The following is a 21,381-nucleotide window of genomic DNA, read 5'->3' as shown; positions in this document are numbered from 1 at the left end:
TTGACATCAGCCACAGCAACATTTTTCTAGATATGTCTCTGAAGGCAAGAGAAACAATAGCAAAATTAGACTATTGGGATTGCACCAAAATAAAAAGCTTTTGCACAGTGAAGGAAACATTTACAAAACAAAAAGACAATCTACTAATGGGAGAAGATATTTGTAAATGATATATCTGGGAAGGAGTCAATATTCAAAATATATAAAGAACAACTCAACACCAAAAAAAAAAATAATAATAATAATCTGATTTTAAAATGGGCAAAGGACTTGAATAGACATTTTTCCAAAAAAACATACAGATGGCCAAAAGACACATGAAAAGATGCTCAATATCACTAATCATCAGGGAAATACAAATCAAAACCACAATGAGATACACACCTGTCAAAATGGCTAGTATCAAGAAGACAAGAAATAACAAGTGTTGGCAATGATGTAGAGAAAAATGAAGCTTCACACACTGTTGGTAGGAATGCAAATTGGCGCAGCCACTGTGAAAAACAGTATGGAGATTCCTCAAAAAATTAAAAATAGAATTACCATATGAGTGAGTAATTCCACTACTAGGTACCTACCCAAAGGAAAACAAAACACTAATTTGAAAAGATGTATATACCCCTGTACTTATTGCAGCATTATTTATAATAGTCTAGGTAGGGAAGCAGCCAAAGTATCCATTAATAGATGAGTGGATAAAGAAGATATGCTACATATATACAATGGAAGAAAAAGCCATAAGAAAGAATGAGATATTGCTATTTGCAATAAAAAGTGGAGAGTGTAACGCTAAGTGAAGTAAGTTAGTCAGAGAAAGACAAACACCATATGATTTCACTTATATGTGGAATTTAAGGAAAAAAACATTAAAAAAAGGAGACAAAGAAACAGACTCTTAAATACTGAGAACAAACTGGTGGTTGCCAGAGGGGGGAAGGATAAAAAGATAAAGGAAATCAAGAGTACACTTATCTTGACAAGCACCGAGTAATGCATAAAATTTTTGAATCATTATATTGTATTCCTGAAACTAATATATCACTGTATATTAATTCAATTTAAAAAAAAGAAAAAAGGAGAGAATGAAAGAAAATACAGACAAGTCTTTTAATAAGTTCTGTTGCAAAATGAAGTGAAGAAATCATATTTTGATGTCAGCAATATTATTATTTGCTTATGGATTGAAGTGAGACAGGGGGAAAAGAAAGGAATCCATGATGACCCCAAGATCTTGGCTACAACATCCATAAGAATGCAATTATCATTCACCCAATAAGGAATAGTTTAGAAATAGGGGGTGGAATTTAAAGTTGAGAACCCTATCCAAATATAAATGTCTAATAGGCCATTGGACAAATGAGTTTGGAGTCCAGGGAAGAGGTCCATGGCTGAAAATATTGGTGTCATGACATACAGAGGGTATTTTAAACCATGAGACTAGATAAGATCACCAAAAAGTTAATAGAACTGGTTGCATCTGAAAGATGAAAAGAAAGCAGCAATGAAGACTGATAAGGCATAGTCAGATCCGAGAAAATAAGGTTAAGTTTTAAAACATATTTCAAAGAAAAGAGAACAACTATGTTAAAGAATGATGTGGGGAACCGAGACCTAACCATAGGGTTTTATTAATAAAGAACCTTGTTAATCCTGACAGGAGCAGTTATGGTAGAATACTGGAGGTAAGAGCCTAAAAGGTGGAATCTCTTCTTCCCACCTTTATGTTTGGAGTGAATTCAAGAGAAAATGGAAGGAAAATAAGTAGAAACAGCAAATAATAATACAAACAACACTCAAGAAATTTCACATAGAAACTAGATGAAGGCCAGGAGGAGAGGAAATTTTTAGAGAGTTTTGTTTGTTCTGTTTTGTTTTTTTTTTAAGGGGGGAAATATCTGCATGCTTATATGCTAATGGAAAAAATCCATTAGAGACATGGGAGGGGGTACACACAACCCAGATGGACTGGTTACCCTTCTCTGCAGTATCTTAAGAGAGCCACCCCCCTTAAGAGGCATAAAGTTTCCTCATAGGGGATTCAGGTTTCTATCAAAGTAAACATTGGAAGAATGTTCAGGAAGGAAAATAGTATACAGGGGATTTTGCTAATAATGGATTATGAATTCCAGAGGTCACAGTAAAAGATTTCACAGAGTAAGGAAGGATGGGAACTAGGGCAGAAAAGGAAATGTGCAGAATTCTGTGGGGATTGGAATAAAAGGGATGAGGGATGACTTAGATGTCTGGTGTTGTTTGAGGTGACTGACAGATGGAAATTAAACAGTGAAGTATGTCTTTGGTGGACCAAAACTAGTGTTGATACAGTGTGAGTTAGGGGCTAAGGAGGGCTAAGTGTATGGGGAACTCTTCTTCCTACCTTTATGTTTGGCAGGCAAAACTCAGCACTTCACCAAGATATGGACTGGACAGTGGCATTTCCCCCCCTATCTCTTAGACTCCAAGGAGATTGCACAGTTGCCAATATAGCAGAAGAGACAGACTTTCCTCCAGGTCTTCATTTCACTGCTTCAAAAAAAAAAAAAAATCAGCTTTTTGGTGCAATGAGATTTGTCAGGCAGCCCATACTGCCTATACCCTGATCATTTACCTTCCATGGAGCTGATTATTTGGTAACATTCTCTTGACACATTTCAAAAGAGATTTTTATGTAAAATCCAAATGCATTTAATTCCATTTTGTCATAGTAAAACTGCACTGAGTCATCAAATCAAGAGCCTCCCCAACCCTACCATGCTTAAATAAAAATCCAGGACTGACATAAATCTAGAAGATCTTTGCACATCATAAGGGAGGTTCTCTTATCACCCCTGTAACAAATGTTCTTCCAGAAATATTTCCTAGACAGCAGAGATGAATGAACAAGAAAATCAGTCCCAGTTAGAGCATGTAGACTATGTAAAAATATTTTACTCAGTGTTAATTGTATCGACAATTGTATGCCTTAATAAAATAAAAATATTGTACAAAAGTTACTCCAAGAAGATGCAGAGCTTCTGCTTAGAACCCACAAACTGGAATTTTTAAATTAAAGAGGTGTATTCTTAATCTGCTGCTTTGAACTGCCAAGTGGCCAAGCAGGTTTGCCAGAACTGCAAGAGACAAACTGCTCAAGAAATTTCCCTAGAAATTTAAGAACTATTTGTTTAAATTGTAACACTTAGTTGCCCTCTTATTTGAGGCTGAGGGGTTGCCAAAATGATTTTTAGTGTACATAATGGCAAGTTTTGTTATAGCAATTTATGCATAAGGATGAGATGAAAGAATTCTAATTAACCACAACAATCTTTGACATATGCAAGTGCTTACTTCCTGCAGATTGATTTTCATTTTACTAATGAGACCAGAGGTGACACCATGACCATGTGTCATAAGGAATTATGCATCAACCTGCTGATTCTGTTAGTACCTGTGATATCCTTGATTGCTATTTGTAACTATTTCTGAGTCCTCCTAATGCCATGAAATCTCTTTCCTCTCCATAGTCCCAGAAATCATAACAGGGGACATGGAGTCAGCCATGGCAGTGGACCTTAACCCTTGGGTGGAATATGAATTTAGAGTGGTGGCTACCAATCCAATTGGGACTGGAGATCCAAGCACTCCATCTCGAATGATCCGCACAAATGAAGCAGGTAAGAATTTTGGAGAGTCAGAATTCAATTTGGCATGCCTCTAATCACTTTGAAAGCAAGTTGAATTAACCATGATTGTTTGCTTTATTTAGTATAATTTTTGCTGATTCATTTACCTAGACATCATAAAATTATTTCCTTTAAAATATTTCTTTCATTTTGTTTTCAGATCTTTTTCTCCTCATTCCCACAAATGCATCTAGATGCTTCAATTTCCTCCCAACCCTAGTATTCATCTTCAAGTTATCAGGAAATTAAAGCAGTTAGTTTCTTTTTCTAATTATATACTCATTCAATATAGCAATTCCATAAATTTCAGAATAGATAGGACCACCCTCTTTTCTCCAGTGGTAGCAATTAGCTGTAATTGCAGCGTACTTTACTTAGAACCCTTTATGTTGCCCTTCACCATCTGACCTGGCATAAATTATACTCTGCAAAGGCAAACATCATCTTAACTTGCCTACTGCTTGATATCTATGTGTACAATAAACATCCATCTTCTTCCTGACTTGGAAAACACAGCATCCTTCCGGCCTTCTGGAATGAAGTATCTCTAAAATATTTCTAGTAGTTACATAAGGAAATTAGCAGCTTTATTTAAAAGCAAATTTTAAAATATTTTGCCCAGCATCTGGAAAAAAAATTTAGTAAAACTTTTGACTACTTTGCATAAAATTTTATTGAGATTTATCTCTTATGTCCTTATAAAACTGTATATTAAAAAGTGTGCAATAGGGCATTAGCTTAGGCAAACACAAATGTCAATAATGTTGATGAAAACAATCTGAAAACAGAAAAGGGGATAGATTGCAGATAGAGGGAGGGAAAATACAAATTTTAATATTTTTACACTCAATGATAACATGAATCTCAATAACCATTAGAGTATAAGTGCACCAAGAATGAGGATTTGTGTCTAATTTTTTTGTGTTCTATCTTCAGCACCTAGAACAGTGTCTGGCACTGGTACTATGTATGTTTTTATTGAAAGATTAAAAGGGAATATTTCTTTTTTCCTTCATATTCTCCTACCTACACCAATACCCAGGTGAGAAATACATATACATAGAAGACTAATAAAATTAACTGTCCATTTTGTATTATAGTTATAGAATTGGACCAAAAAAATGTGATTTGTGACTTCTTACAAATTGAACAAAGCCTATAATAATTAAAATAAACTACAAAAAAAGTCGATTCTTTCTCTAAAACACACCAAGTCCGATCCTTTAAAAAGAGAGAGAGAGAAAAAAAACACAAGTAGTTAATTTATTGCACTAAGTGGAAATAACTATACAAAAGATGTTCAAATTATCTCTGTATAAAAATTAAGCAACCAAGAATATAAAAGATAAAGCAACCTAAATATGTTGGAAAAGATTCATTCACAGAAAATCTAACTTTTCTGCTTTTGTGACTTGCCGAGTACAAGTTGTTCTTAATAGTGTGAATTTTAAATTGAACATTAATTGCCTGGTTAGATTTTCATGCATTCATAAATCAGCCATGCTTTCATTGTGTACAGGTGTTCACTAATTAAGAATATAACAGGTTAGTCATTCCTCATTTTATGTACTCACTGTGCAGATATTGAAATGACTGCCAATATTAGTACTTATGCTCACATATTTTCTAAAAAGACCTTCGTTATTTTGCATATTGTTGATTGTGTTTTAATAAAGGCAAAGATTACTGCCTAATTCAGAGGCTCTCTATAAATATTCATTTTGAAAATAATCTGTTTGGGATGAATAATCCTTTTAGACTTTTTATAGTATAAATCTCCTTGTACTATTAAAAAAGATTATAGCAAAAACACTTCTACTTTTCATGCTAAATTACATTCAGATGATACATTCTGAAAGACTTGTCCCTCATCTCTTCCAGCAGCTCCCTCAATCATATAGTTCCTGCCTCTCCATTTTATCATGAGTTCTATATACATGGCATACTTTAGTCCATTAAAATCCCATGGAAGAGAAAAGAAATAGCATGAAAAATGCATGAAATACTCCCCTTGAAAGTTAAATGAGGAAGGCTTGTACTGCCTACTTCATGCTTCTTGTGTTTTTGTACCACAAACGGCTAGAGCTACTAATTGTGTTGAACCAAGTGTTAATTTTTGTGCCTGTTTTTATCAGGCAGCACAGATTAAAAGGGACACAAATATCCTGAGATGTCCTCTCAAAACATACCCCATACTCTGACTCTTTAAAGTACATGTCCTATATTTTAAAAGATGATGCAGTTCTAATGGATCAAGTAATCTCTAAAATCAACAGAGCTATTTGCAAAAGAAAAGATGTCACATTCAAGATATTGAGTTAAAAGTTTTATGTTCCTTTAAAATTCCCCTATTTACTAGACTATTCTAAATCCCAAGGCAGGATTAGTAAAGCATTTTTACTTTGGAATTGTTTCTTTCCCACACACCAAAAAGAGTTAATTTTTCTTTGCAATTTCCTCTAGAGTATATTTTGAATTTTACCCAAAGGTATGTTTTGAATTTAACAGTCATCAAAATACCCCTAGGAGTCAATAAGTATAAAATAAATTGGTTCAGTCTGATCTATTATTAGATTATCAAAATATTAACATACACATATGTTTTTTACTTTAATGTACACTTCTTTTATTTATTATTTATTTATTTGTTTGTTTATTTATTTATAGTACAATTTTCTTACAAATTTTAGTTAGATGGTAGATATAGATAGATCCTAGATAGATAGATAGATAGATAGATAGATAGATAGGTAGGTAGATAGATAGATATAGATAGATCGATCGATCGATCCTGTGTTTAATTTTGGAAATGTGTTACTATCATCAAACCAGTATATGATTTTGCGTTGGGTAATGGAAATGTTTTCTCTATCATTTAAAAAGAGGACACTCAAGGGAAAAAAATCACATCTTAGGAAATGAATTTGAAGTATAAACAACAATAGAAATGGAAAAATGTGTAAAAATGAAAACAGCAACAGCAATTCTCTCATTTAATTGAACTTTAATATTCCATAAGTTACATATTTTTTAAAGATTTTATGTATTTGAGAGAGAGAAAGCACGCACGTGTGTGAGCAGGGGGAAGGACAGAGGGAGAGGGAGAGAGAGAATGTCAAGCAGACTCTGCAAAGAGTGTGGAGCCCAACAGGGAACTCAGTCATGCAACCCTGAGATCATGACCTGAGTTAAAATCAAGAATCAGATGCTTAATGGACTGAACCACTCAGGTGCCCTATAAGTTACTATTTTAACACTAATTGTTGAAAGATAAATGGAAAGGAGATAAGATAGAGTTAAATGATGTAACGTATTATCTAAAAAGGTTTGGTCTTCTCTGCAATTTAAATGTCTATTATTATAAAAGTTTTTGGTATAAATCTCAATATTTGCAGTTCTTTATTTCAAATTATGATGAAATAGAGAGATTGAGAGTGAAAATAAGAGAGAAAACAAGGTTTTATCTTCTACCTGTAATTAGGAGTTTGAGTTTTGGAATAGGCAGATCTGGATTAATGTTCCCTGCTGTTTACTAGCAGCGAACATAGGTAAGATATACACCTTGCTGGAGGCTCAATTTTCTCACTTATAAAATGGAGACAGAATCACAACCTACTCCACTGGCTCATTCTATGAAATAATATAATGCATGCAAAGAGCTTAGCATAGTGCCTGGCACATTGTAAATGCTTACTCTTAGCCATTCATCATCATTATCATCATCATCATGAATTTGAATGAGTTATTTCTTTGTTCAATGGAAGTTTAAATAATAATAATCATGCATGTCACTTTTTTCATATTGAGGAGATATTTTCAGGTTAAACATCTTTTTGTTGCTATAATAAGAGTCACCAGGTCTCTTGGCTTGCATCTGTCTCCTCCAAGATGCCCACCTATTGAGAAGTCTCTGCTGTAGACTGTGTACCAGCAAGTCTGGCCACTCAGCCCACCTGATGGCTTGGAAGTTAAGAAAGCCTTTCAGAATGTGGTGCATAGTACAAAGCATGCCTCTCTTCTAAATCTCTGTTTCCATCTCTGTTTAGCTTTACCATGCTGTATTTGTTATCTAGCCAGGTATCAGTCTATAAGTGAATTGTGATATTGTCCCAACATGTGGTCATTTCCTTTGATTATATCATAGACAAGACAAAAGGAGCAGAAAAAAAATTGTGTCAAATGAAAGAACTTGCTTTATTTTTTTTTTTGAGTTTTATATTAATTTATTTCCAGTTTGAAGCAGCTACCACCAAAAAGTTCTAGGAGAAAATTCCTTTTTTTTTTAATGATTTTTTTATTATATTATGTTAGTCACCATACAGTACATCCCCGGTTTCCGATGTAAAGTTCAATGATTCATTAGTTGCGTATAACACCCAGTGCACCATGCAATACGTGCCCTCCTTACTACCCATCACCGGTCTATCCCATTCCCCCACCCCCCTACCCTCTGAGGCCTTCAGTTTTTTTCTCATAGTCCATAGTCTCTCATGTTTCATTCCCCCTTCTGATTACCCCCCCTTTCTTTATCCCTTTCTTCCCCTACCGATCATCCTAGTTCTTATGTTCCATAGATGCTTACTTTAAAAATATGTTCCACATTCATACAGCTTTCCAGTTGCTGAACACATTGTACTCTGACCTGCCATTCTTTTTTGACTCTGAAATAGAAAATGACACACATATATTTCAGAACACACAAGGTAGAATCTTTTTTCTATGTTTAAAAGATTAATGCTTCACCAGATAAATAGGAGTATCAAGTATATCAAGTAGACAATCAGATGAAAATCTTTCCTACCCTTAGCACTTTCTACACTATCATAGTTACGTAACCAGTTTGCTATATAGACTGAACTCTATAGAATTTAAACAGAGAATAGTTTCATTCTTCTCCCATCAATGCTCTCCATATGCTTCATCTGCTCTCTGAATTCATCCCCAGCTCGCGAACACACTCGCTCTCGCTCTCTCTCTCTCTCTCTCTCTCTCTCTATATATATATATATATATTCCCAAGGCACTTTTAGGTATTAGGGCAGTCTCATTTTCAAGTATTAAAAACTTCTATTTTAATTTAAATAAGAACTTTGATCTCACATCTAGCTCCATGCTTTCTCTTCCTCTATCCCAAAGGCTTGACCCAAGGGCTATAGTTTGTCTTTTCTTTCTTTCCACTTCTTCCCTCACCTTCCAGCTGCTGCTTCAGGCACTTCCCAGGCCAGATAAGAAGAAGAAAAGCTACTTAGGTGGTACAATTTGTAATACTCATATGGTTGTTGAGTGCAATATGTGACAGCATTTGTCCACACACTGCTTCTTTCTCTTGCAGGATACATTGGTTCTTTGGAGGCTATCCTATCCTATCCTCTAGTGTAATTGGATGTGATCCCAACAAGACTATTTAAACTTACCTTCCATAGTGTCTGCTTGACCCACAGGGTCACATTCCCGACCCACCAAGGATGTTCTCAAGGATGTTCTCAAGAGCTATTTTGGTCTCTGCTCTGGTAGTAAAACCATGGGACTGGGTCATATTACAAAATTCAGAAGCTCAACAGCATTCAGCCAAGGTGTAAGACATAAGCATCTGTACTATCTGCAGCAGTGTTTTCCTCCTCTTCTCACTTAGCTTGAGAGGGAAATGACACATTCATTTCTCTTCTATTGACAACTAAGGGTGGAAGGAGATGGCACAGTGCATTTATCTACTAAGATGACAACCTTCTTCCAAAGCTTTCCTTGTGTTAAAATCCTATGTATACGAGCTAGAAGGGGGTAATGGAAAAGGATCATAAAATTTGGTTTCTCTGATTCTTAGCAATTCTGTGGTTTTGTCTAGCCGACCTCACATTAGCAGTTGAGGTTACATCTGACTTATCTCAAGTGCAGAAATCTCACTTAATTTTCTATTACAGTTTCTTTCACTGTACATTATCTCCCTACTTCTGAGAGGATTTTGCTTTGTTCCTATTGGTGTCTTCACAGTTCTTGTCACTGATAATTACTCAGGAAATTTCACTGAGTTCAAAAATTATGGAAGGAACACAATAAAATACTATTTATAATATAATATGGGGTTGAATTAGTTTTCTCTGGGGTTATGTGTGTTGGCCTCGTAAACAGCAATTTGAAGGCCAGACCAAACGGGACTCAGACAGAATTATTTATAGGGAACAATTAGAAAATCCACTGTTGTCAGGCACTGGTGTGTGCAGAGAAAAGACAGAAAGCTACAGGGTTTTTAAAGGTCTCTCCAGTATATGTTTCTAAGAAAATATTATATTAAAAATTAAGCATTCAAAAAAAATCCAAAAAAAAGAAAAAGAAAAAAATTAAGCATTCTGCTGAAATAATTAAGAATATCTAAAAGAAAATATTATTAAACTAAGCAGACAGTATTTTTAAATCATGAAACTACTTTGGTCCAGGCAAGTCTTTTCTACAAAATATATTCAAGAAATTGGTCTCCATTTTCAGGGGCATTTTGCAGGCAGAGATGGCGATTTTAACAAAAGCCTCTATAAAAGAAGTCTGGCTAATTTTTAGGCATGTCCTTTTCTTATTAATAGTGACATGATGGAAGAACAGTAGAAGATTTGAGCATGAAAGATAAAAGGGCCATGAAAAGTTATCAACCCAGGAGTGAATGTGAGACACTCAAGTATGACTTTTCATATCTTCCTAGTTCCCGTAATACCATAAACCAGTGATAAATCATGAACCACGTTCCAGGTTCTATGCTAAGTACTTGCTCTTTATTATATCATTTAATTGTCACATAAACCCTCTAAAGCAAGAAGTGTTTATCCTCATTTTACAGATGAGAAAACAGAATTAGAAAGTTTTAAAAACTTGCACGAGGTTACCAGTTAAGAGGTAAAGCTGGAATTCCAAACTTCCACCAAAGACAGTGATTTCAAGTTACCTGCCTTACCTCCTCCATTCTTCCTCTTGCTTTTTCCTTCTCTTTTTCCCACATGCATCAACAAATCTCATTCAAAGTTTATTTTACCTATCCTTTGCTTCTATTTCCTTGTGGACCCATATAAATAAAGCTAAGAGAATATGATTTGAGGTAAACACCATTTATTGCATATATTAACCTCCTGTACTTTTGACTGTTGCCATTTATGAGAGGATTCATAAATCAGAGAAATCTTGTATTTTCTAAAATAACCTCTTTTCAAAAATCTAGGTATATTGCCTAGATTTCCAAATGAAAACAAGCTGAGCCAAAACTGAAAATGTAATTCCCATAGTACTATCAAAACAATATTATCTAGATTTTTAAGAGGATAATCTCTTTCAAGATTACATATGCATAGACTCAATGCTGAACTTTTAGTAATGTTTATCATAGAAGATAAATCTAATGTTTATCATAGAAGACTTCACCATTTTCTCTTTCTGAAAACTAAGTAGGTGATAGCATTAGGTAATATTTATAAACTATAGTTCCAGGCACTTTAATAAATAATTTTGAAAAATAACCTTAACAAGTAAGTACTATTATCTCTGTTAGGCAACTGAAGGACAACAAGGTTAAGAAATATTTTCAGCTAACCAGGTTAGCTAGAACGGTAAGACTACGATCCAACCCAGACTTTTCTCACTCCCACAAAAACACACTTCAATTTGTGCATATCACCTTACCTATCCTATTGATAGGAGTGAAAGCATTATTTGAACTCTTTAGGAAACACCACTGGTACTTTTTGTTTTGAAACTCTTTAAACTTAACTAATTGTATAAAATGAACTTAAATGATAATCAGTTAACTGAAATATTTGTGTGTTACATACATCAATTCAGGTAGGAAAAAATGTATTTGTTCATTTTTTTTTAATTTCCCTCTTGACTTCCACCATTACTATGTAAACAACCTCCATTCCTTCTTTCTACTCTTTTGCACTTTTTTAAAGTGAGGAAAAATTATTATTCTTAAATTGCTGGATTACCATTAAACTCTTTAATTATGAAAAGAAGCTCTATCTTTTAATAAGCTGTAAACATCTACTATTTTAAATAACAGAAGTTTTTCAAGAAAAAAAGAGATTGGTAAATAATTTCATCCTGTCTTCCTTTGTTTAGTTTAATGCAAATTAAAGCATGTTGTTAGCATGATTGACTTTGTTCAAACTATTATATTTAGAGTCCTTTGAGATTCAGGCTTAAAGTCATGCACGCTTAAACTAAGGTACTATAGTTTGATCACTCTGAGTGATAATATTTCCAATGCATAAGGTGAAAAGAGACATGAGTCTACATTTCAACATGCCAGATAAGGCACTAAAATAGCAAGGCATTTGCCACTTGTGAGAAAAGTGTTAATAACATTATCCATTTATGGACCAGCATTGCTCAGAAAGAAACTCAGAAGAATCAGAATTTAACCCATTAATCATGCATGTCAACTTGATTCTCTAAGCTAATAAGCTCATGACATTTATCAGTAGCCAACCAAAGGAAAAAAGCATCTAGCTGCTTAATTCTAAATCAAGTTTTCATTAATTATATTGAAAATATATTTGGTTTTTCAATAAATATGTATTTCTCTGAACTCAATGAAAGCGGTTATTAGATGTTTGATTATATTGATTTCATGTTTTTAACAAGAATTATTGAACTTTTAAACCACAAGTACTCTGAAAGTTTAAGTCAAATCCCTACATACCATGAATATGTTGTTTTATAAATAAAAGGATATAATTAAAATCAGTAGATTCTGAAGTGTTGACTGCAGAGATAACTTGAAAAGGAAATGAATGAGCATTGGTTCCATTGATCCTCCGCATGCAATTAGGAAATTTAAGCCAATTAGGAGTACCCGATGCAAACATTGTGATCTTAATAACAAAACACAATGCCTGATGCCTAGCTATTAAGGCCTTAATATTTCTTTTTTGTTTGTTTGCTTTTCTAGTTTTATTGAGATATTATTGGCATGTAACACTGTATTAGTTTAAGGTATACATCGTGTATGTATTGTGACATGATTCCACAGTAAGTTTATTTAACATCCATCACTTCACATAGTTATAATTTTTTCCTTGTGAGAAGAATTTTTTAAGATCTATTCTTTCAGCAACTTTCAAATTTATAATACAATATTGTTAACTATATACTACATGCCCAGAACTTAATTATCTTATAACTGGAAGTTTGTACCTTTTGACCACCTTCACCCATTTGCCCCACCCACCATCCACCACTTTTGGCAACCATTCAACTATTCTGTTTCTTTCTTTTTTTTTTTTTTTTTAAGATTTCGTTTATTTATTTGACAGAGAGACAGCCAGTGAGACAGGGAACACAGGCAGGGGAAGTGGGAAAGAACCCTGGGATCACATCCTGAGCCGAAGGCAGACGCTTAATGACTGAGCCACCCAGGTGCCCCTATTCTATTTCTAATAGTCCCATTTTTTTAACTCCCACATGTAAGTGAGATCATAGAGTATTTGTCTTTCTAGAATAGTGCTTATTTCACTTGGCAGAATTTCTTCATTTATGGCTAAATACAATATTCTAGCATGTATACTTTCTTTATCCATTCATCCATACATAGATGGACACCGAGGTTGTTCCTATGGCTTTGAAGCCTCAATTTTTCTTTTCTTTTTTCTTTTTTAAGATTTTATTATTTATTTATTCGACAGAGATAGAGACAGCCAGCGAGAGAGGGAACACAAGCAGGGGGAGTGGGAGAGGAAGAAGCAGGCTCATAGCGGAAGAGCCTGATGTGGGGCTCGATCCCATAACGCCGGGATCACGCCCTGAGCCAAAGGCAGACACCCAACCGCTGTGCCACCCAGGCGCCCCTGAAGCCTCAATTTTTCTATTAGTAGTTTCTATTATATCTAGTGAGATTTTTCAAATTTAAGAATAGTTGATGTTTATATTCACATACTATTAAAACACAGTGAACTGTAATGCCTTTTTAGTGTCATTTATTGTATATTAAAATTGAAGGTAGGGTGAGAAAAAGAGGATCTTATTACTTACATTAAATTGATATGGGCTATCTTCTCTTGAAAAGAATTTAGCAGCAAAAGGAAAACTTCAAAGACTGTTTTCAAATAATAAAATAAATTTTCTAATCTGGGTCATTTATGGATACTTCAATGATGAAATTACCTACAGGAAAGCAAATCACATCATAGAAAGTGTTATCTTGCTTTCTTATTTCCTCAAAGTAGAAATTTTCACAAAATTTTTTACTAGTGTCTTCATTTTTTTAATTCAAGAGAGTAAAATTTTTGAAAAATCTAAATATGCTTTCTAAAAAATAAAAGCATTAATGGAGTATGGAGCAATATTACCAAATCTTCAGAAGAAAAGATCAACTTAAATAGTCATTTGTATTTTATTCTACTCATATCTTTTAAATGACCTGCAAGAGATATTCACTAAAGAGCGTACAGCCTACTCTCTAACTCTAAGTTAAAAGTTCCATACATCGTCTTTTTGGGTGATGTTTGGTAGCTGGACAAAATAGAAAAGAATCTTCAATGCCTTGTCTTCCCACAACATCCATGATCATAGGGAAAGTATACTCAAAGAAGAAGGTTCAAAGTCCTAAGTTTAGGGACTAAACTTAGAGATTCCAATGTAATAGATGAAGTGGGTAGCTCTGGTAGATACTATGTATAATATTATTCAACTGTTAGTTGTCAGAGGTGAATATGAAGTATGCATCTGTGTGTTCCTTTTTTTTATTACAAATAAGCAGTACTATGAGAAGCTATAGTCACATCATATCAATAAATTAACTCGTTTGTCTATTTGTCTGACCATGATTAATGATCACAACATTCAGAACCCTGAGATCACCCACTGAGGGGATATTTGGAACCTTAGATCCGTGTTCTTTTATGCATACAGTTAAACCAGCTCCGCCCTGTGTGCCTTACCTATACCATGGATCAGAAAATTTAGAACTAGAACTATATAACAGTGGTTTGGGGACATGGTGTCAAAACAAACTGATATGACTACTAATGAAAAACTCAAGTTAATAAATAATTTTCTTGTTCTTTATATAAATTAGGACATATTCATTGTTATTATTCTAATACCATCATTTATTCTCAGTTGAATTTCTTGTGATTTCTTTTTTTTTTAAGATTTTATTTATTTATTTGACAGAGAGAGAGACAGCCATCAAGAGAGGGAACACAAGCAGGGGGAGTGGGAGAGGAAGAAGCAGGCTCCCAGCAAAGCAGGGAGCCCAATGCGAGGCTCGATCCCCGGCCCCTGGCACACACTTAAAAACTGAGCCACCCAGGCACCCCAATTTCTTGTGATTTCTTGAATGAGGGACGAAGGGACATCCAATCCCATTTAATTTTGAGAAAATTCATGAGAGTGAACTCCACATATGCATAATCTTATAGATAGAAAGATATAAGGATATACATATCCTTCTATAGGTTCATGAGCAAGACAAGAACTCATGTTCATGAAGAAAAGTGCCCAAAGACACTGAAATTTGGAGCCTGGTGAATAAAGGTTTTTATTTCAGTGGAGCCAGTTATATATTCACAGGCTTTTCTCCTCCACCTCCCTGGTGCAAGGAGAAACTTTTTTTTTTCCTTTCTCATGGAATGTAAATTCCACTTCAGTTTTTCTGGTACATAAAATGCTGTTTGAATATCTATAAGTAATTAATAGCCTTTCACCCATATGTGATATATGGGAGTGTATTATTGTTTATGAGTATATCAATATCATTTAAAAACTATATGCAAGGATATAAAGGCAACATTGAAGTGTAAAATTGTTAATGCAGACTCACAGCCTGGAAAATGATTTCTTTTAATAGTTTTCTTCATTTAACAGTTCTTCATTTGAAAATGTTCCCTTCCAACTGCAGATTTTGTGGTTTGGTGCAGTGAAGGAGAAATTTATTCCTTTGAGACATTTATTCTTTTAATAGTTATTCATTTGAAAAAGTTTCACTGGTGCTTATACATTTTGTAGTTTGCAAAGAGATTCATTCTTGATAGTTTTTTTTTAATGTTTATTTATTTAAATAGGTTCTCACTCTATGGAACTGTTGCCAAGTTTCTTTAAACTGGAACTTCCTGGGGGTTCTGGTTAAGCAGTAGTTAAGTCAAAATGTGGACTTTCTCAGACTGCAAGCCCTGAGACCACAGAAGAGTCACATCATTAGAAAGAAGAAAATTTGTAGAATGAAACTCAATCATTAGTAGATGTCCTTAACTTCAGTGTTATTCTGATTTCAGCTTTACTACCACAGAGCATTTACAAGAGGACAGGTTTGGTAATGTATTATGTGGCCATGAAAAATATATATCAAACTCTCCCACATAGATTTGAAAGAAGGGTATCTGTCACAAACATTTTGTTTTAATTAATATTGAATATGGCATTCTAACTTCAAACAAATTTCGATTGTTTGTTTTGGGATTTTATAGAACCCGAGTAGAGTCGTAATGTGTTCTTACAGGGACTCTTAAATTAAACATCTATTTATTGTCCTCACTCTGGCCCATTTTTAATCCACAGTTCCAAAGACAGCACCCACCAATGTAAGTGGAAGAAGTGGAAGAAGGTATGAGTTAGTCATAGCCTGGGAGGTAAGAAAGCCTGTACTCTGATGTCAGAACTTTTCGATTCCTTAGGAAATAAGGCTGCGTATGTAGAATCTGTAGTTGTTACAGAGAGACTGAGTAATTTCTGTTTGAATGTCAAGAAACGCTTTGACCATATATTACTCGGATGAGTATTGCCAAAATGAAACTGTCTCATTTCATACCCAGCCCCAGTTGACTTTCTCCAAGTCTAAAGTATGTCTTCCTCTCATATAGGCTATCTCAGAATAAAATTTGAATAATTAAAACATATCCTCTCACAAACTACTCCAAATGTTTGTTTGGCTTAGTTTGACATTTCATTATTTCACAGTTAAATAGCACCCTTACCAAAGGGTGGTAGGGGAGGAAGGAAATGACCACCATTGCAATTGTGGCACAGTGCCTGGGTTATCTCATTTAACCCATGAATAACCCTATTAGTAAGAATAATAATTTTTCCTCACTTTAAAAATTATGAAACGAGGCACAGTTTAAGTGCTCTTCCTAATCAGCAGTAGAATTGGGACTTTGATTGTGTTCCCTTGTCTCTCTCACCATGTGTTCTCTGAAGTCTCTTCTATAAAGGAGGAAGGGGAGGGGGGTGTGAGAGATACATTTATTTCCCATGAAGCCACTTTCCTTTTATTGATGTTAGATTATCTTACTATCAAACATAACCATGTAACTCACAGAACTGTGCCCTAGAACATGAAAAACTTTTCCCAGTAAGAAATCTTCCATGGGCATATCCTTTGTTCTGCTATTCTGTCCATCCTTCTCTTGTTCAATAAAAATTTATTTCGAATTTTTCACTTCTGCAGAGGAATTAACTTCCCAATACCTGAACTTTACTGAGGTCAAATCTCTAAATAGAACTTCCTTCTCTATCATTTTCATGTCTTACCCCCAGCTGCCAAAACAAGGGATGGACTTATGAATGACAGAAATATATTTCTCACAGTTCTGGAGCCTGGAAATTTAAGGTCAAGTCACCAGCAGATTCCAGTCTGGTGAGAGACTGCTCTCTGGTTAACAGATGGCCATTTTCTCACTATACCCTCACATGGCAGAGGGGCAAGAGGGACACTACTCAAATTCATAAAGGCTCTGCCCCCATAATCTAATAACCTACTAAAGTCCTCACCTCTAAATACCATCAATTGGGGGTTAGGATTTCATTTATGAATTTTGGGGAGATATAAACATTTAGTCTATAGAACTTTGATATAATAGTCTGTCTTTCTTCCTCTACTCAATACAGTTTTTCCTCAAATCAAAGCTCAAAAGAAAAAAAAATGTTTCAACAAGTATTTATTGGGTATTGGGTAATTACTTCTTTCTATGGTGTACAGTATATGCCTGTTTAATAAATTTAAATGTAAGCATATAGTATAAGAATTACTTGAACTTTTTACTCTTTTCTAATTTTTTCACATTAGTAAAGCACAAAAGCAAATGAAAGAGAAAACACTATTTAAAAAGTCCTACATTAATATTTCCTGTTTTTTCTGCACAAAGGGCTCTGCTGAGCATTTCCAGCCACAGATTTTTCTGACCACCAGACCGTATGACAGTTCTCCCCAACATGCTACATTCTAGTGTGGAATATTCATTTCATATACATGACTAACTGGTTTAAATTTGTTTCACTTCAAGAGTTTTCAGTACCCTTGATACTCTTAAATACCAACTGATATTATTTAAGTTTTTATCCTTTACTTTTAACCGCTTTTAAGTTTCCAAAGACTACTAAGTGATTGTACTATATTGCTTTCAGTGTAGCATTACAGATTTGAAAGTTTCCTTTTCTCTGGTTATCCATAATTTAAAACAAAATAAAATTTGAAAAAAGTGGCCTTTTTAATCAGTTATTTTGCTGATAATTGATTGCATTTTTCTTCTTTAGCCAGTATCTGAAGAGTTTCAGAATGGGGAAGGCTTTGGCTATATTGTGGCTTTCAGGCCCAATGGAACACGTGGCTGGAAGGAAAAAATGGTGACATCTTCTGAAGCTTCAAAATTCATTTATCGAGATGAAAGTGTTCCTCCTCTTACTCCCTTCGAAGTGAAGGTTGGCGTTTATAACAATAAAGGAGATGGACCTTTCAGTCAGATTGTGGTTATCTGCTCAGCTGAAGGAGGTCAGTTTCTTTAGCTCTATTATTTACATTCCACATTTTATTATGGATGTTATGTGGATGTTATATGGATGATACATTATTGCACATGTATTAGAAAATGCAGATACACCAAAAGAAAATAAAACTAACCCATATTTTCATTATACTTTTTAGATATATTTTTTCCAAATAATTGTTTATTAAAAAAATTGAGCATTCCATATGTGTTGCTTTATGTTCTTTACTCCTTAACAATACATGGCAAATATATTTTCATGATAATAATAATATTAATAACATCTATAGTGTCTTCTTTCCTCTGGATGGACATTTAACCAATCATTCTTGGTTTTTTAAATTTAGATAATATTATATTTAACCCACTAAAGTTAAATGTATGTGAAATAAATTTAAATAAATACTCCATTTACGTGACCAATAAATATTTATTACTAACCTCATACACAAAATGTCATACTGATAAAGAAGTATCAACAGAGCTTTCTGTTGAAAATTTTTCACATATGACATCATGAAAGTCTCATGAAAATCTTGTCTAATAGTCATCATTATCCACATTATAGAGAAAGAAATTGAAGTCGAAAAGGTAAGAAATTTGCTAAAGGTTACACACCTGGTAATGGAGAATTAAACCCGAGTCATTAAATCCTTGATTTTTCTCTAACATGCTGTTTTCACATGCATAACCACATTTAATTCTCAATATAAAACTACAAGGTAGGCAGGACTTACTAAGCAGTATACCCATTTTACGAATGAGTAAACTATAAAACTGTGACTTATTTGTGGTTGCAGTCAGTGGGTAGTGCAAACTCAGCTTCATACATTAAAATCCTCAGTTCTTTCAAGTTTTAATACAAAAATACAATTTTCTGAAAGAGATAATATGATAGATCTAGCCCCCTAAGGTGAGTTTTTTTCTTAGTCTTTCTTCGATTCAAGTGCAGAATTTCAACTGGCCCTGCTAGCAAAAACAATGCCTCATATTCCCTAAATTTGGCAAATGATTGAGAAAACGTTCCACCAAAGGTAGCACTCTTTTGACCTAATAAACATTATCAAGATAAACTGCGCTTTGATACTTTCTTTGTACCCACTTGTGTGACTTATTTAAATAGCTCAAGAGAATTATCTTTTTGGTACTGCGAGCTACATGGTATGGGTAGAGGGGAGGAAATAAATAAGGTCATTTGAATATTGAAGCACAAAGGTAGTGTCTGATATATGTAAGGTGTAGTTTTTTCAGTACAAGTTGCCCTGAGTTGTTTTCTTTTTTTTTAATACAGAGCCAAAATCTGAAGCAGAAGTAGAAAGTTTATCCTAGTGTAATAATGACCAGGAAAGTGAAGAATCAAGTAATAACAAGGAATCATAGGTGTTCCAGTGAGATACGCATGCACTTAGCATCTCAAATATCCGTGTTTTCAAATACAGCAGAGGTACTGAACTCTTACAACCAAATATGAGGTAGGAATCTCAAGCCCCAATCTACTTTTCAGGAAGCTGAGGCTCAGAGAAGTAAAGTAACATGCTCAAATTCACACCAGTAAGTGAGAGAGTTGTAAGTAACTATAGTAAGTGACAGAGCTGGGATTTGAACCCTCATCTGTATGACTCTGAAACTCATGCTTTTTTCCGCTACCCTATACAATCTCATCAGGAATGTATATAATAATAATATTTTGTTATTTTACTATAAGATATATAATAATATTTTGCACTATTTGTTACTGCAAAAATCTAGTTTGAAGTACATATTTTATTCAGGAAATGCATCTTGTTGCTTTAAAACTTCTTCAACCTAATTATCAAGCACATAACTCCAAAGGTCACATAAGGTAAATAAGAGAGGTTTGTGAATATGCTTTAAACTCAGCACGAGTGCTGACTTTAAGAAATCAAGATTTGTACATTTCTTGTCAACCTTTGCTTTGAAATTAAATTACAGCAATCACTGTGGGTTGTTTATACCGTGTTTCCTTAAACTTGAAATAGCTTGCCTTTGGAGATTACTCTTTCAAGCTAGATAGGAAATATGGATATCTTCTTTTAAAGGCACTGAGAATTGTTGCTGTAACATATTTCATAGTAACACTTCATTTATTTTGGTAGACTGACATATGAATGATACCAGGCAAATTAAATGTAGATAGTCTGCTTTTGTTATTTTTTTCATTTCTTTAAAAAAATTATTTATTTATTTGAGAGAGAAAGAGGGAGAAAGCATGCACGGGAGGAGGGGCAGAGGCAGAGGGAAAAGCAGACTCCCCGCAGAGCTGGGAGCCCAATGCCGGGCTAGATCCCAGGACCCTGGGATCAAGACCTGAGCCAAAGGCAAATTCTTAACTGACTAAGCACCCCAGGCACCCCTGCTTTTGTCTGACAACAAAATTAAAACATATATTTGGCATTTGGTCACTAGTTAAATTTACTAATTTGGAACTTTATGTGTAAATATAAGTAAAGTTTTAGCATAATTAAATTGTGCAACTAGGAAAGGTCGAACAATGGAAAGGAAGACCATTTGCCTGAGATGGGCAGTCAAAGCTTCAGTCTTCACACACTAACTAAGATCTTGCAGTTTATCACCTCTCTGACTGAACCTTATCTTCCTCCACTTTAGAAATGAAAGTCTCGAAGTAGAATATCTCTGGGAACCATTACAAATCTGAATCTGAAAGTTTGTCAATTATTCTATAATATTAAATACTCTAAATTTTAATAATCCTAGATCATAAAATTGCTTTACTTTAAAAGAAGTGAACATTTTGAATATTAAACCATTTTTAAAAGAGTCAAGGTCTGTAATGGACTGATAAAATAATATATTATACTCATGACAGTGCAAGTTCCACTTCTCTATGTCTGAGGGCATTCATACAGATTCAAAGTGTGCCTTTGTTGTCATACTCTTGACCAAAGTCCAACTGATCTGATTAAGACTGTGGTTCTCCATAAGACAAATTCTGCACCTTTGTT

General features: G+C 34.3%; 1 protein-coding gene across 1 annotated transcript in view; it reads left to right on the top strand.

The window, feature by feature from the left end:
* CNTN5 (contactin 5) overlaps window positions 1-21,381 on the top strand; it is a gene marked incomplete at its 5' end in the record, with an annotated part of 603,858 nt that overhangs the window by 515,200 nt on the left and 67,277 nt on the right. The window contains 3 exons of the mRNA XM_008688424.2: window positions 3,504-3,653; window positions 16,194-16,264; window positions 18,168-18,402. Coding sequence (XP_008686646.2) covers window positions 3,504-3,653; window positions 16,194-16,264; window positions 18,168-18,402 — 456 coding nt within the window. The remainder of the gene's footprint in view (window positions 1-3,503; window positions 3,654-16,193; window positions 16,265-18,167; window positions 18,403-21,381) is intronic.

Source organism: Ursus maritimus, unplaced genomic scaffold, assembly GCF_017311325.1.
Source record: "Ursus maritimus isolate PB19 unplaced genomic scaffold, ASM1731132v1 scaffold_16, whole genome shotgun sequence".
NCBI classification, from domain to species: domain Eukaryota; kingdom Metazoa; phylum Chordata; class Mammalia; order Carnivora; family Ursidae; genus Ursus; species Ursus maritimus.
This window is presented reverse-complemented; position numbering and strand designations above follow the sequence as displayed.